The 13,203-nt window shown below is 39.4% G+C and overlaps 1 protein-coding gene across 1 annotated transcript in view; it reads left to right on the top strand.

Annotated features, from left to right (window-relative positions):
* The window catches only part of LOC124157668 (ATP-binding cassette subfamily G member 4-like), a 58,314-nt gene that overhangs the window by 32,790 nt on the left and 12,321 nt on the right, over positions 1-13,203 (top strand). Inside the window, exon 2 of the mRNA XM_046532602.1 lies at positions 11,485-11,602. Coding sequence (XP_046388558.1) covers positions 11,485-11,602 — 118 coding nt within the window. The remainder of the gene's footprint in view (positions 1-11,484; positions 11,603-13,203) is intronic.

The following is a 13,203-nucleotide window of genomic DNA, read 5'->3' as shown; positions in this document are numbered from 1 at the left end:
GTTGATTATTTGGTGTTTCGATCTTGCTGTGACGAAAATATCTCTTAACATTATCAGTATTAGATACGAAACGGACTTAAGACTATACAGCATTGATCCGTTTTTCAATTCGTTGAGGTACAAAAATGTTGCTGAAAGGTGAATGCCTCGCTCGTATTTAGGCAACACGTCGTTTCGTTAAACATAAAGGATTATGTTTATTCTAAGGTGTCTCTGGTGTTTATGAGAAGACCTGTCCGTTCTTTCAGAAATCCCCCCTTTCGTTTCAATGGCTTTTTAGTGAAGCATGATGGATGTTATTTAGCTTCGACATTAATTCACCGCAACAGTTCTTCGTTATGAAACGGCTCACCTCGTGTTTCCATGAACAACCTTCATTCACAAGTATCGCTCAAACTGAAGTTGTGTTTTATTTCTTTTTCTTATTGAAAAAGGAAGGTATTTATTTTTACTCTGTCGCATGAAGGACTCAAGGGAAGCCCTTAGTTTTACAATACAAATAGTCGTACTTGCCCATGGATGGCGGAACAAATAATTTTTCATGTAATTTCAAATATAAGTCCATGCTCCAAGAGTTTTTGATGGAATTACTGGACTAACTAAAATTCCTTAGCTCCAGTTGATCAAGAAATTGGATTAATTTGTTTGCGGGCACTCTTGCTTGAACCAATGCATTCATTCCCTTTAGCCTGAGGTAATATCGAGTCCAACTCTCTGGTTTCAACATTATTTGAAAGGGATCTGTGCATTCCATCGCTCCCTAAATTGCCGATGTCGTAACTCCCTTGATCGAATGTATATTCGCCCCATGGGCACTTTTCCTTGAAACTATGTTAATGGATAAGGCGAAGGGTGATATTATTTTATTTTTTTTGTGGTGGCATATTACCCTTAGGTACCGATGGAAACGAATCGATTTATTTTTCCATGTTGTAAAATATATTATTCAACCAAAAATATGACGGAGAAGCTGAAAATTCTCTTTATTAATTCTTCTTCATTCTGGCGCTAATTACGAGGAATTTTTGCGGAACCGCCATCAAGTGTCTGTAATTTGATTTGGCGCGCATGTGTTTGCATTGCTTCTTTCGTGCAATATATCTTGTAAACCAGGCACACCGCTTAATTTTTAGTTTTATACCTTATTTAGGAATTAAAATAAATTCATGGAACCGAGTTTTAAGTCATTTTATAGCGTGCATTCTACCTTCATATGTATAAAATAACCACAATACATGAAATTTTAGCGTGTGGTCCGAAATTCGCCTAGTTGCCCGTCCGTGTGTGACTAACGTTTTGAGTAAATTTAAATGATTATATTTTCATATTCTTGAAGTTTACGATAAATTTATTGATATTCCGAGTCGTTTAAATTTAGATATTAAGCTCGCCACTCTTACAAAGGAAACGTCTTAGAAGTGGAAATCAATTTTGAGAATACGATAAAAAATAATCTAGTGGCTTATATTTTTCTTACAATTTTCCCTCTTATTTGAATCATCTTAATATACCTGTGATCGATTGATGTATTCCTTAGGCTTTTGTTATTTAATACAATGTTAAATGGAGAAGCTATTATACTAACAATAAATGAAAATAGAGAATCCTCTGGAAAGCCATGTAAACCATCGCCATGAAATACCATGTGTAACAAACAAAACATGAAACCATGTATAACAAACATGAAACAATAAAAAGCCATGAAATACCTGTATCGAATTATGAGGACGAGTCGGCTAAAACATCCGGGAATAATACTAATGCATGTATAAATTCATGTAAAATTCCACGTGCAACACGTAATTCTTATTTTTCTTTAAGTGGCGAAGGATGATATCCATCTATTAAATGTGACAAGTACAGAAACAGTTGCAAAATGCGGGATAAATGGGAATATGCTAGTCTTGTATTGCGCAGTCGTGGCGACATCCCTAATTCGGAATTATTTTTGGTCTGAATATTCGCTTTATTTTGCCTCACCAAATATCACCTGGATGATGTTTTCACGAGGCTGCAATGGAGAAGCAACGCGTGCCCATTGGTTTCTCATTGGTATCGAGTTTCGTGTCGCTTTTCGCTTTCGGCATGCCTCAAAAAGCCCTCGACACGCTTCGCTTTCAGTCGAGTCCCTGAATTATTGATGAGGCCTGGTAGCACCACTGTGATCCAATGACGTGGTTGATATATTCGTAACTTGGCTCTCTTCCCACATTTAAGCTGGGATTTCCGTGCTCACAATTCTTAAAACTGAGGTGCCAAAGTTATCCTTGGGCGTTTTCTTCCTCGAACGGAAAATTGATTCTTTCCTTTTCCCGCCATTATCCTTCTAGTCATGGTCAAGGTTTTGCCGTAGTTGTTTCTCACTCCTCGAGTAGCGACCTTTATGACCGCGGAGCTCCGTGGACAGTCGTGGTTCAGAGAATCAAAGAAAGACCATAAAGCCGGGAAAATCATCATGATCAATATTATCTTAGGTGACGTTTTTATATTCTTCATGGCTTGTCATATAAGCGATCGATCTCCTCTTAAAATGTTGGATCTGTGAATGATTTGTTCCGGTAAGATTGATCCCTAATATCTAAGAATTTTATTTCATCCGTATAACTACTTGTTACTTCATGGATTCATACATGTGGAGTTGGAATGTTTGCGCGATTTGAGTAAATTGACGGAATTATAATATCGATGTTTAGGAAACCCGCTAGATAATGAATTTATATGGCGTTAGAAACGCATATGTTCATGTTTATTAAAATTTCAATTTCTCAATTTCCATCATTTTGTGATGTTGTCACGAAGCCAGTAATAATGACCATGGATTTTTCGATGTTCTTAAATTTTCGTAGCGTAGATATTGTACCTATTCTGGATATTCGGTTGGTAGGAATCGTTTTATAACTCTATCGAAAATATGAAGGGTTCTCAAGTAAATAATGACGATGGTTTTCGTGTCATCTGAGGTTGTTAATTGACACTAGGCATACGATGCCAGAGGGTTTTGGAAATATACTGCCGGCTGGAAGCGATGGTATACTGCCTCAGCCGCAAATAGCCTGAGAGGGTAGTAAAGAAACTGTCGTCAAGGCGCTTAAATCAGCCATAAAGTCAAGACTGTGGTCACATGTCACTTATACGAATCATTCACTGTGGAGATAAACAAGATAATTGTATGGTGTGAAATCACGGAAGAAAGGCATTCAGTTGCTGCCAGCGGTATTCACTGCGGCTTTGGGATTACCTGTCGTCTTTGCGTGAATAGATTCGGAATCCGCTCGTATTAATCCTAATGTCATGAAATATTTTCATTTTAATTGAATCCGTGGAAAAAGACGGCTATTGAATGAATTAAATTTACCTATTATTTCTCGCTGTTATTTCAATGTGATTCGTTGCAAACAATATACATATTCGGGTAAGAAAAAATTGATTGATTTTTCAGGACAATGAGATTTATTCACAGTCTTAAGGTTTTTATTAAAATGTAAAAAAATACAAATTTAACGATAATGAATTGTATGATCATGATTCATGCCGATTATTAGCTCTGCAAATTCATATTGCATGGTTAGACATAAAATACAATATCGATCGATAAGTTTTCACAGGGTTAAGGCAATTGGAAAACGAATGACCAGCAAAAATCGTTCATCAAATGATATCCATTATTTGTTCCAGTGTCATGCTGTGTACTATCATGTTGCGAGAAGGAAGTAGGTATTTAAATCATTATAATTTTTCCGAGATTAATGAAAAATAAAAGGCTGCATTCTCGCGCCAAATTTTTAGTCATAATTGGGAAACAATCCAAGGATTGGATCTATCCAGCTATCCTTTCTGCCTATTTTTTTCGTGTTTACGCACCGATACCTCCACTGCACAAACGCTCAAAAATCGTCCACCAAATCAAACCCGCTCATCTTGTAGCCCTAGTAGTACTAGATGAGCGGATTTGATTCGGTGGGCGATTGTTGAGCGTTTGTGCATTGGAGATATCTGTATACTACAGCTTATCTACTGCTGTGATCAGCTTATCTGATCTATACATCTCAAACGATGTATTATTTGTCGTTTTCTCCCTGCAATTGCCCTTTTACGATCCTCTTTACGAAACTATACTGTGTCAAAATGTGGTTCATTAGGTTATGCAGTCTTCTTCTCACGATATTCAATTCTAAATTTTAGTACAAGATTTTTTTTATTTCAGAATACTCTAAAAATTCTTTTCGAATATTTTTCTGCCCAAGTCTAACTAAGAGTGGGTAAAGCACTGCCAGATTTCGCAATATCCGGCACGTTTCGTTTTCCTTATGGAGCGTAAATGCAGGAATACATATTGCACCTGTCTGCCTGTGGGCAAACCAGTCGAAGATGGAGAAAGCGTTTCTTAAGTTACTACTTACGCTATGCGATCTTGGCGGTAAAAAATTGGTCCATTTCGGAGACAGTTGCATTTCACGAATGGGTAAACTCGTGCTCCTTAAAAACTCACCTTTAAACGAATTCATAGCGTTAGATGCGTTGTGAGGGCAGTGAACGCCTGATTTTTGGCACTTATCAGTTAAAGTGTAACTCTTCCACTTAAATGGTGTTTTTCTACATTTTCATTTGACATTGTCACATATGGTGTAATTGGGTCATGTCATTCGTATTTTTCCGCAGCTCTTCATGTATTTTTCTCTTATAAACTTATGAGGCGGGTTGTGCCGTATTATGTACGTCCTCTTTCATTCAGTTGAGTCCTCTCACTGCTGTCAACAACGTGAAATTTTTGCCATGATTTCTTTGCTTCTTCCCTTCACCGATAAATATCAAATTTTGACCTGCTTCTATCGATTCGAATGTCTATAGTTTCATGCTACATAAAACTCTTGTTCTCATAATCCAATGTAATTATTGTGTCATGATTATTTTAACATTTATATCTTTTAATACTCTATTTGGTAATTTCTTTATCACGAATGATAAGTCGTTTTGTAGAACCCTTGTGCTTACGATAATCTTAATCACTCATCCGGTGACTTTTCTCGAATGCACCGCGGAACCAGAGAAGCTTTATATTTTTATAGTCCACAATAAGTTCTTGTTCAGGGATAATTTTCTTTAAATTTTTACCATTTTTTCTGAGTAGTTTTCTTTTACAAATCATTCATTGCCTATTTCTTTTGCTGTCTTCTCCTGCCGCTGTTTTCTTTCAGACTTTGGATATTATATTTTGCTTGTAATTTGGTGCAAGGAGCTATGGTGAAATTTACTATGTCAACGTTTAAAACATCTGAAAAGCATCTCAGAAGTGGATTTCAGTATAATATAATGGTATGATTTGCTAATGAAAATTCTTCAAACTGAAGGAAGTATATTACATTGAGAGAAATTCGGTGGCAGTAGAAATAAAAGAAAGGAAACGGTTGACTGATTTTTGAAATTTTATCCTTGTTTTAAGATTGTGAAAAATCACCTCGGTTTCGATGTATTTAGGTCAATTTTATGATATTAAAAATCTTAAAAATGAATTTCTCCTAAGAGGCCGTGGTTGGGCCAAAAATATTATGAAGTATAATTAACTGTTTCCGTAATCATTTCGACGAATTTCCTCTTCCAGTCAGTGACCTCGCAATCATTTTCGGGGAGTGAGAAAAAAGAATTTTTCTCTTTAAATACTCGTCGACCTTGTCCTGAATCAGGCCTCAGAATCTCCTTTGTCCTCTGGCCATAATTTCGTTGTTACCCCTTATGAAAAGACTGAAGTGCCCACGCGGTGCTGTGGGCACATTGGGAAACTAAAACCTGTTCACCGATGTGCTTTCCTGTGTTCACTTTCACTTAATTGTGTCCGTCAATGCGCCAATTGAGTGTGCTTTGCATTAAGATGTGCCTAGGGCGTACCCAGGATCAAAACTAGAGGGGTGCAAGCCGTGGTCGTTCAAGTTGTAACACAGAAAAGGTTATGAAACGAAAATTTTAAGAAAATTATAACCGCGCTTTGTATTTTTTTAAACCATTTGATCGGGAAAAACTTTTTATTTTAATTGCATGTTTCATACTACCATCACTTTTCTGGGATTTAAAGAAAATTTGTTCAAACATTTTATTTTGAACTAAATTTACTATTGCTTCTAGTAGCTGTAGTACTATAGCTTCTTCAGCTGCTACCCTTTCCTGCCCCCCGATGCGCCCATGAGATATGCCTTAAATCCGAGGAATTAAATAAGTTATCTATCTTATTACGAACAATAATATATTTCTGTGTAAAATTCCTTGTATAGCATTCCATGGCGCTTCGAACTTCACTATATTTTATTAGGGCAAGGTAGGTTGTGCTTTATCCCATCCAGATTTTTGATCAGATCGCGGTAATCGATTGAAGCGGTATCACCGTTTGTCCAAAGCCCATTGAATCCATTTTTTCCTTATCCTGAAATACTCCTAAGTTATGCTTTTGTATAGACAGTGAATGATTTTTAAAAGAAAACTACTCAACAAACAAAAGAATGGTACACACTTTATAGAAAAATATCCCTGCACAAGAACTAATTACAGTTTCGCTTCGGGGCTACCCTTCGCCCTTATTCCGTCCACCTGTCCTTTAACGACTTTTTTTAATCCATCATGACTCATGATGTTCCCTAATAAATACACCAACGGATGAAGTTCGCCATGGAAAATATATTTGACTCAGCCGGGATTCGAACCTGGATCTCTCGATTGCCGGTCAGGTGTGTTAGCCATGTACACCACCAAGCCATTTTCTCAGAGCGAATTTCGGGATGGGTTTTACCGTACAAGATGTTGACGTCACAAGTCCACACTGTATTTAACTTTGCGTCTGTTGGTGATAATCCGTTGGTGTACTTAACTCTGCACCTGTGCGCGTGACTGCGAACAAAGTCACTTATTTCTGGAGTTCTCTGATAAGTTGTTCCGTCTTCTACTTATGATATACGGAAGACTTCTCTTTTTTTCTCCCTATCTTTTTAGATCTTTCTCATCATTTACTCGATCGATCCATTTCATCTTCATCGATCTTCGTTAGCACCAAATTTCGAACGATTTCTCGTGCATTAAATTGCTTTGATGAATTGCATTTGTAGGGCGTGGCTTGTTGATAGGTGAAGGTGTGCATGCGGATACTGGGAGAAGATTTTTCATCCCACGGGAAAAGGAGTACTTTTTTTTCTCCCACTGTTCGCACTTGCGGGCATGAGTTTGTTGAGGCCACAAGTCCAGTCCAACGGAACCGGTTCCTCGGGTAAAAAAACGGAGGTTCATAATCAGGTGCGGAAGAGAGTACGTTCGTACTCCAAACTGCGTTCCATGCGCGTCACTTGTTTTACGCCAAGATCCGTCGACTGACCCTTTTCTTATACCCGCATTCCTTCCTTAATAGGCGTAGGAGAGCTACCGGCGGAAGAACTAACGATAATATAAACATGCTGCCATAGTAACGATTCTCATCCTCTAGAATATAATAATCGCAAAAAGATTTTCTGCACTCAACCGTCGATATTTCCTTCCAGAAATGGAAAGTAATAATCTAATAATTTTGAGTCCGTAGCTAGTGATGATTTACAAAATATAAAAAAACGATTATGGAATTTTTAAGTTCATCATTTATCATGCGTGATAATCAGTGGGCACACACTACGAGGTCAATATCTACATGGATAAGGTCAGTGGCGCAGCAGGGGGGTTTTGGGGGATAAATCCCCCCCCCCCCCAGAGCTCAGAGAATTTTTTTAATTTAATCCATTTTACTTTATTGGATCAGTATTAATTATAGCATAGTAATAGGATTAATCAAATATCCCTCAGAAAGCCGTAAAACTCATAATTTTGAACCATTCCTCTTAAAAATTTTCTGGAGGAGGGTCCCCGCAACTCCTGCTTACCCTGGCGGGTATGCAATACACCCACACTCCTAAGTATTACTTGCGCCTAAAACCCCCTTAGCCTTATTTCTTAGCTGCGCCCCTGGATAGAGTCAATATCTACGATAAATACCCCTTTTAACTCCTCTCACGTTTGGGAGACCTGTACCCATGCATTTGCATATGCACTCCCTTTGATTCTTTTCAAGGATACAAAAACTATTGAACTAATAAAAATAAAAATTGATACAATTTGGGGGTTCGGTCATGACCCCTGTACCACCCCCTTAAATTCGTCCCTGATCACTGCAAAACCACCTTGTGCGTTCTTGTCCGTTCGTAATACGTACTTACTCTGAGGTGCGCACGACTTGCGAGATGGCATTCGCCGATCTCAATGAACCGGGAAAGAGGGTGGCGCCGTCAACGGTGGTGGTGGGGAAACTCAACGGTGGGAGTCGTCCCGGGAATCTCTTGACCCGGATTCGGAATGTTGCGTCCCTGAAACCGCGTCGGGGAGGATGACCGATGCTGCCGGGAGCATTCGAGGGCACCGAACCACGCGAAGTAAGGAGTCGACGACCCCCTCGCGTCCCGTTGCGACGGATTCAGTCGCGCGGAAGCGATAAGTCTCCATGATTTTGCCCACGGGGTGGATAAATGCATCATCTCGTGTGCAGCCGCAAACTGAAGGTTTTCCCTGATAAATGTGAATGCTGAGTAATTCTTAAGGCCTGGTTACACGATGCATTAGCATTAATTGTACAGAAAATAGAACCTGTTCTATTTTGGTTCATGCATTCGTACATGTTCCGTTCCGGTTCACAAAAATCATTCATGCAATCAGACATTAAATTGTACATGTAAATGTTTCGTGTAATCAGGCGTTTAATATGGATCTGCTAAATTTATCACGACCTTTCTCGTTAAGAACCGACGGAATTTTCCTCCATGGATAACCGGCCAGAATATTATGCCCACATTTAAATCTGTTTTCTGACTACCCCGTTACTATATATATTTACCTCAATCCCACAATGATTAACCTCTAATACCCATCTCAAATGTCCTTCCCTTCGTTAATGAGTTGAAGAGGCCATAAGTTGTCATTGTGAGTTTTCGGTCGATGGATCAAACTGTAAAACTCCCGATTAAAAGGGTTTTGAACATTTTTTTTATCATTTAACAGTGATAAGGTTATATGAGAGTGAGCCTAAAGGTCAGTATCAAGTTCACTCTTTTCCAAACCCTTATTTCATTCCAGTTGTCCTCGCAGAATTGATTTATTTCGAAAAATAGACTGTATGTATATTATTTGAACTGAAAAAAGGAACAGTGCAGTAGACATTTTAATAGATACGTAGTTCACAGCGTCCCCTTCCATGAACTTGTTGATTCCTTTCCAGTAATTTGCAGTGGTTTTATAGGCCGTGGAGCGGTCTAACCTGTTCCTTGTGACATTTCGCTTCCTGGCAAACCTAGTGCATTCAAACTTCTGTCATGCGTATGTAATTATTTACCTTCTTCGAATTCATCGTCAAAGCCTCGTCATTACCCTACTCTGGTAAACTGGTTTGCCTTATATTGTTGGTTTTGATGCATTTCGTCGGAAAGGCATTGATTTATGCATTTTTACGGAAATGTGTGAAGCGTTACATTGCATTGATGCCAATGAATTAATGGCCTCAAGAATCGTCAGCAATAATATAGATAAAATAATTCAATCTATAATAAACAATTCAATAATGCAATTGAATATCATAGAAACTATAAAAACCGCCATCATTAGTTGTGCAGTATGTTTTTTATCATTAAATTGTTATTTTTCCTAAGTTTCTCAAGAGGAAAAAAGGAAGTACTTTACCTTTTCTCCCGTATTCTGATTATTTTCCTGCTGCTATCACGTTATCCTTGAGTTGTTATCATGTTTTGGCTGAAAATTTTCCAATATCAAAAGTCGAGAAAATGAGCAATTTTCAAGTTGACTCAATCATTGTATGAATTATGTCACCAGTTAATTTCTGGTTCGTGATTTTTTAAATCTATTATCAGCCCCGCTACAGTTAATGACTGTGATTTTGAGCTAATAAAAAATTCGGCGCACAAATAAATGAGTTTATTACACGCGAAGTGCTGATTATCCAGTGTCCCAATATCATCTGATATCCTCTTCGAAGATGATATTTGTTGCCGTACTGAGTGAGCGGCATGTGTTAGCTTCGTCTTGGTGCTAGTAGACTTTATTCCTGCTGCTACTACTTTTGCTTGGCTTAAAATATATCTTTCTGTATTTTCGCACATACTCCGTTTTTAGGACTGCCTTACTATCGCTTTAAAGTCAGTGAAATTGAAAATTCGGGACTGGAAATCAGGAAGTGGTAAGAGAAATTAAAAGTGGGATGTTGGCACGAACTCTGCCTTGGACACCGAAGGTTCCTTCTTGAATCCCGATAATTCTGAGCCTAGCACGAAAACCCAAGGGGATCGGGTTGGTGAGGTGGTTAGAGTATTGGCTTTCTACCCAGTAGACTCGGCTTCAAATCCCGGCGGTGGCGGAGAATTTTTAGAGACTGCCCGATCCTTGATGGAGTGTTTTATGGAGGATAGAGAGTATGAGGAAGGTTACAACATACTGGAGCCGGGACCCAGTAATTAACTGATACGCCCGCGCTTCCGGGAAAGGGAGTGGAATGGGAAGGAAAAAGGATGAAGGCGCCGCCGCGATAGGAGCCCAACGACGCCTCCGGGGTAGGGATAGGGTGGGATAGGACCTTGTCCCTATCCTAGATCCGCCACTGGGATAGGGTACACCCTCACCGCCTTGGAAGCGGCCGGGGCCCACTACTAGCGATATCATACTTTATTGTGCCAACGATTTTGGAAGATTTTACGATAAACAAGTAAAATCCAAAGATCAAATTGCTGGATTTCATGGAGGGCAAGTCAAGCTCAACACTCAGTCCGTCCGGTGGGACGTCAACCCGTGGTCCCATTGGCGCCTTTCCGTAAGAGCAGACTAATTATGACGCCGGGTTTCTCTCCATCCTTTCTTCCATACTCTTCCCTCATGGCACAAATGATGTCAGCTGTCGGTCGCCTCCTCCAAATACCATACTTGTATTATAATACCCACGAAATCCGTTTATACGACTGCTTTGCTATTGATATAAAGCCAGGGAAATTGAAATTTTGGGACTGGAAATCAGGTAGTGGTAAGGGAAATTAAATTAAAATTAAAAATGGGATGTTGGTATGAACCCTGCCATGGATACCGAAGGTTCCTCCTTGAATCCCAAGTATTCTGAGCCTACAAGCCTGTAGCACTAAACCCGAAAATATCCACGATCCTACCATCTCTAAAGGCCGTTTTACACGGTACACGGAATTGCGCAATCTGACGTACGTGCGAAGGCGCAATCAAAATTGCGTCGTGTAAAGCGGTGAATTGCTAGAACACATGCGAGAATGCGTGGATGCGAGACGGAAAAATAGCCCCTGTTCTAATTTCATTCATGCGTTCGCGCAATTCCACGCCATTTTATAAATTAATGCAGCTCTAACCTGCGCAATTCCGTGCCCCGTGTAAAACGGCCTTAATGTTTACTCTTTTCTTTCGCAGATGGGACCTACGTGCTCAAGTCTGTCAGCGGGCAGTTCCAGTCGGGGAAGTTGACGGCCATCCTGGGTCCATCGGGAGCCGGGAAGAGCACGCTCATGGACATACTTTCCGGTTTCCGGTAAGATGCGCCTCACCCAACACCCTACTTCATCCTGTTTGACCACTATACCCATCCCTCCCTTCCTTTCTCCGTTATGCGTTGCATTGGATACCAAGGACGCCCATTCGTCAACTCCCTCTTTGGGTCGCGAGAGTGCGGTAGATCAGTGACGATGGGTGTAGCGGGAAACGGCACGGTGTTGCTGAGATGAAGAGATGCACTTAGGGTTCTATTCGTTTATAGCGGAACGAACGAAACACTAGGCCCGTAATAAGGGCGGGGCAGAGGGGGCTCGTGCCCCGGGCGGCAAAATTTGAATGTTAATTTATTTCAAACAAATTCCTCGCATAGCAACAATGTAAAAACGACCAACATGAAACTACGAACTCGCTAAAACAATGCTTAAAATAATGAAGCTAGAAAACCAAGCAATGTAGTAATGTAGTTCGGACGCCGCATGTTTAGTAAAAAAGTCAATTAATTTTCTAATTAAATTATGAAAAATAATTATTGATATAGAAATTATTAAACAATAATATTAATAAAATTTCTTATTGTCAATAGCAAACATACGGTGAGTAATTTGTACCTACTACCTCTTTTATTAATTACAACTTGACTTATTTCAACTTTCTCAAAAAAAATTAGGGATGTATTATAGTTAAGTGGTGAGGGAATTGGGAGGGAGGGAGAGAGGGGGGATTAGGGGAGGGAGGCGGCTAACTGATCTTTGCCCCCCCCTGACAAAACTCCTAATTCCGGTCCTGCGAAGCACGGTTCATAGAAAGCTCGGAGTAAACATCAAGGGGAATATGTGGAGAAGGCTCCTGTCCGTCCGTTGAATCTTGATTTTTGTTGCCATTTTGGCACATTTTAATCAGTTTTCAAAAATGTCCGCAGCGAGGCGATGAAATGGGAACGATCAATTTATTCTCAATATTTACTATATAATGAAATTTACCATATAACATTTCAGTAATGAGGAGGAAGTCGTGAGAAGGGTGGGAAAGAAGAGAAGCCTCATGTAAACCTTAATAAGAGGACGAAACGCCAAATCGGCCATTTATTGAGACATGGTGGCATAAGGCAATCGTGGAGGGACATGTAGATGGCAAGAATGGAAAAGGAAGACGTCGAACAAAATATATGGAACAGGTAAAGAAGGATGTGAAAGAGTAGAAATACGTAGGTGTGAAAAGATCAGCTGATACGAGAAATTGAGTGGAGAGCTGGGTCAAACCAATCTTAGGATTGTTGACCAGTTATGATGATGATGATGACGTTGAAAAATTGAAATATCATCGAAAAGTTTTTAATTTGATTGAATATATAGTCAAGATTTTACATTTCGGTTAACAGGACTAATTACAGGTTATTTCTCCGTTAAAGTTAACTAATTCCGGAGAAATCTCGTGGAACAGCATATAAAATAATACACAGAGATATCATGCTGCCAAATTAATTTTATTTTACAATTTTACTACACTCATTTCAATTGTCTTGCAATCGTCGCAGCTATAGTTGTGCAATAAAATAAAGTGGGCAGCATCTTTGTTTATCATTCTCCGTTAAATTTGAATTGCTCTCGAGTCGTCGTCGTCGACCCTCAAATACACAGT

This window comes from Ischnura elegans, chromosome 4 (genome assembly GCF_921293095.1).
Source record: "Ischnura elegans chromosome 4, ioIscEleg1.1, whole genome shotgun sequence".
Lineage (NCBI taxonomy): Eukaryota > Metazoa > Arthropoda > Insecta > Odonata > Coenagrionidae > Ischnura > Ischnura elegans.
The sequence above is the reverse complement of the archived record's forward strand: the minus strand, read 5'-3'. Positions and strand labels throughout refer to the sequence as shown.